The sequence below is a fragment of the Aegilops tauschii genome, chromosome 3 (assembly GCF_002575655.3).
Source record: "Aegilops tauschii subsp. strangulata cultivar AL8/78 chromosome 3, Aet v6.0, whole genome shotgun sequence".
Lineage (NCBI taxonomy): Eukaryota > Viridiplantae > Streptophyta > Magnoliopsida > Poales > Poaceae > Aegilops > Aegilops tauschii.
The window spans coordinates 342,876,161-342,880,546 of NC_053037.3; the positions used below are offsets into that span (position 1 = coordinate 342,876,161).

Sequence of the window (4,386 nt, forward strand, 5' to 3'; positions counted from 1 at the left end):
ATGAAGAGGAAGATGATGGTTACCCCAATGTCAACGCTACTTTGGTGATTTTTGCTGATGTTGGGAGAAAAAGTCGACTGAAGGTTATCAACAGAGAAGTGAACATGGTTGCTCCAGCAACTACGACGTACTTGAAGTGGTCGAAGACTCCCATTACATTTGACCAGTCCGATCACCCAGCGCACGTTGCTATCCCTGGGCGGCAAGCATTGGTGGTCGACCCAGTCATTGGGGGCACCCGAATGACTAAAGTCCTTATGGATGGCGGCAGCAGTTTGAACATTTTGTACGCTGAGACCCTCCAAGGGATGGGCATTCCAATGTCCAAACTCAGTGAGAGTAACATGCAGTTCCACAGCGTCATCCCCGGAAAGAAGGCAAAGTCACTCGGACAGATTGCTCTTGATGTGGTTTTTGGTGATTCCAAGAATTACCGCAAGGAGAAGTTGACGTTTGAGGTGGTGGATTTCCACAGTGACTACCATGCTATTCTGGGCAGGCCCACATATGCTTGTTTCATGGTTCGACCATGTTACGTATACCTGTAGTTGAAGATGCCTGGGCCCAGAGGTGTGATCACAGTCACAGGGAGCTGGCAAAGGGTAGAAGAGTGCCTCCAGAAGGGCTCAAAGATTGCCAACGAGCAGATGGCAGCAGTAGAGATGGAAGAATACAAGAAGAATGCAGATCCGGGTGATTTGCTGCGAGCTAAGAAGCCTGCTTCAGAATCCGCATTTCAGTCGGCCGAAGGGACAAAGCCGGTCCACATTCACCCAGAAGACCCCAATGCTGCTCTGACTCACATCTCAACAACACTCGACAGCAAATAGGAAGAAGCGCTCATCCAGTTCCTCAGCGAGAACTGGGACATCTTTGCATGGAAACCATCAGACATGCCAGGTGTACCCAGGGGACTGGCTGAGCACCGTTTGCGTGTCGACCCGAAAGCAAAACCCGTCAAGGAACACCTCCGTCGGTCTGTCGTGGAGAAGAGGAACGCAATTGGCAAAGAGGTGGCTCGGCGCCCGGCAGCCGAGTTCATCCGCGAGATATACCACTCCGAGTGGCTCGCCAATGTCGTCATGGTCCCCAAGAAAGATGATTCACTTCGTATGTGTATCGACTTCAAGCACATCAATCGGTCATGCCCGAAATATCACTTCCCTATCCCCCGCATCGACCAGATCATCGACTCGACTGCGGGGTGTGAGCGTTTGTCCTTTCTGGAGGCGTATTCTGGGTACCATCAGATCCGACTGTTGGACCCGATGAAATAAAAACGGCCTTCATCACCCTAAACACTCGGATCGACGAGTTGTAATAAGAATCCTTCAATTTGTTTATCAAAGACATGATTTTCGCAGTATCCCAATGATTGTATTCGCATAAACATATGTGTCCAAATCCCCCAGTGGGTGGCTTAGCTGCGAACCCGATTCACCTAAGTTTCAAAACATACTCCGAGTGAAGAGCAACCCTCTCACTCGGGGGCTTAGTTGCTAACCTGATTCGCCTAAGTTTCAAAACATACTCTGAGTGAAGACCAACCCTCTCACTCGGGGGCTTAGCTGCGATCTCGTACTCGCCTAAGTTTCAAAACATACTCCGAGTGAAGAGCAACCCTCTCACTCGGGGCTTAGCTGAGATCTCGTACTCGCCTAAGTTTCAAAACATACTCCGAGTGAAGAGCAACCCTCTCACTCGGGGGCTTAGCTGTGATCCCGTACTCGCCTAAGTTTCAAAACATACTCCGAGTGAAGAGCAACCCTCTCACTCGGGGGCTTAGCTGCGATCCCGTACTCGCCTAAGTTTGAAAACATACTCCAAGTGAAGAGCAACCCTCTCACTCAGGGGCTTAGTTGCGATCCCGTACTCGCCTAAGTTTCAAAACATACTCCGAGTGAAGAGCAACCCTCTCACTCGGGGGCTTAGCTGTGATCCCGTACTCGCCTAAGTTTCAAAACATACTCCGAGTGAAGAGCAACCCTCTCACTCGGGGGCTTAGCTGTGATCCCGTACTCGCCTAAGTTTCAAAACATACTCCGAGTGAAGAGCAACCCTCTCACTCGGGGGCTTAGCTGCGATCCCGTACTCGCCTAAGTTTTAAAACATACTCCGAGTGAAGAGCAACCTTCTCACTCGGGGGCTTAGCTGCCATCCCATACTCGCCTAAGTTTCAAAACATACTCCGAGTGAAGAGCAACCCTCTCACTCGGGGGCTTAGCTGTGATCCCGTACTTGTCTAAGTTTCAAAACATACTCCGAGTGAAGAGCAAACCTCTCACTCGGGGGCTTAGCTGCGATCCCGTAGTCGCCTAAGTTTCAAAACATACTCCAAGTGAAGAGTAACCCTCTCACTCGGGGGCTTAGCTGCGATCCCGTACTCGCCTAAGTTTCAAAACATACTCCGAGTGAAGAGCAACCCTCTCACTCGGGGGCTTAGCTGTGACCCCGTACTCGCCTAAGTTCCAAAAACATTCCGAGTGAAGAGCAACCCTTTCACTCGGAGACCTAGTCGCACTCTGAGCTGCGCCACAAGTACAACGTCTGGTTGCACTCTGAGCTGCGCCACAAGTACAATGTCTGGTTGCACTCTGAGCTGCGCCACAAGTACAACGTCTGGTTGCACTCTGAGCTGCACCACAAGTACAACGTTTGGTTGCACTCTGAGCTGCGCCACAAGTACAACGTCTGGTTGCACTCTGAGCTGCACCACAAGTACAACGTTTGGTTGCACTCTGAGCTGCGCCACAAGTACAACGTTTGGTTGCACTCTGAGCTGCGCCACAAGTACAACGTCTATTCTGAGTGAAGAGCAATCCTCTCACTCGGAGACTCAGATGCGATCCTAGATTCGCCTAAGTCAAAAAAATCCGAAGGCAATAGAGACAAAGCAACTGCATCCAAATAAAGCAACCAAGTTCGGATAAATCCATCAAGGATCAGAGTCACCAGCAAAAGTACTCGGGCATCAATCCCTAAAGAGTTTAACGATTACAAAACCACTCAGCATTCTGAGGCAAATAAGATCAAGTTATCAAGTTTTTCACTCGGAGGGAGGAGGACTTGCTGGCTCGACGAAAGTGTCCAAGTCGATGCCGTCTGCAATACGGGTGGCTACGTCGATGAAGGTCTCCATGAAAGATTGAAATTGAAGCTTCTTGGTGTTGGCCACCTGAAGAGCCTTCAGCTTCTCTTCCTTGGCGTCCTTGCAGTGGACGCGAACCAGAGACAGAGCCACGGCAGCACCAGCGAGCAGATGACTTCTTCCACGCTTGCACTCGGTCAGGGATGTCATTGAGTCGAGTCATCAGTGACTCGAGATCATACTAAAACACATCTTCTGGCCAGAGCTCCTTGTCGATCCGCGACAATGCCATTTTCAGTCGAGCAATGTAATCCAGGACACTGGCAAGGCGGGATTCCAGTCGCAGCACATTCATGGCAACTTTGTCCTTGACGAGAGAGTTGATGTGGTCCAGTGCGGTCTCGATCCGCCCAGTCTCCTCTTCAAAATTCCGACAGAATTCTGCACGGAGTGAAAGATAGTGAGTTGGTTGCAGCGTTGTGAAGAAAACTTTTCAATCCAGTCGGATGAGAGAAATTACCTTCAAGCATGAGAAACATCTTCTTGGCAAGACCGCCTAGATAAGCTTCTAGTTCATCCCTCTTCCGAGTGAGAACATCCACTTTGTCAGCCAAAGCCACCTTCTCCGCCTAGATAAACTTCTAGTTTGCCTCGTCAACAGCAGTTTTCAGCTTGGCGTTCTCCTCTTCCAACTTTCCGACTGAAGCCAACTTCTTGTCGGCAAGTTCAGTCTTTTCACGTGATGTCTTCTGCGCTGCTGCAAGGTCGAGGTCCTTCTGCTCCAGAGCCTGCTTCATTTTGTCTAAAAAAATAACATTCTTGAGACGAGCTTGGAGTTGACGGCTTTCATTACACACATCTGTTCGAGTGGAGTCACTCGGTTCAAAGGATGAAAAGGAAAAGATCACAAGGCGAGCAGTCGACAAATTGTTACCTCCCATGACAGCTTCTTCATCCTGGGCTTTCTTCAAGTTCTCCTTGGCTAACTCCAGATCGAGGTTGAGTTGGATCTGCTTCTTCTCCAAATCAGCATACTTGGTTCCAAGCTCACAAGCTCTCTGCAATTAACAAAAAGACAAGTCATTTGTCAAAAACGAAGATTAGTTACTTCCGAATGAAGAGCGTGCAAGATCAAACAGCCACAACAAAAAGAGTTCTAAGACTGCTGCAGAATCGCACATTCAACAGCAGTCTCGGGGACTACACCCAGTGGGTGCACTTAGCGTGCCCCACTGGTTTGATTTACCACTAGGCATGGCCTGCCCAGCTCGAGTGAAAAAAAGGAGTTCTAAGACCAT

General features: G+C 49.6%; 1 protein-coding gene across 1 annotated transcript; it reads left to right on the plus strand.

The window, feature by feature from the left end:
- Positions 1-242: 242 nt before the first annotated feature.
- Positions 243-830, plus strand: LOC109775590 (uncharacterized). The gene is made up of 2 exons (XM_020334318.3): positions 243-458; positions 549-830. The coding sequence occupies exons 1-2, from the start codon at positions 243-245 to the stop codon at positions 828-830; spliced, it is 498 nt and encodes a 165-aa protein (XP_020189907.3).
- The last annotated feature ends 3,556 nt before the right edge of the window (positions 831-4,386 follow it).

Bases quoted from the DNA above. Each gene is read 5' to 3' on its own strand.
- LOC109775590 (XM_020334318.3), top strand. From the start codon at position 243: ATGACTAAAGTCCTTATGGATGGCGGCAGCAGTTTGAACATTTTGTAC. The intron at 459-548 runs GTGGTGGATTTC...GTATACCTGTAG, and splicing joins AGGAGAAGTTGACGTTTGAG to TTGAAGATGCCTGGGCCCAG.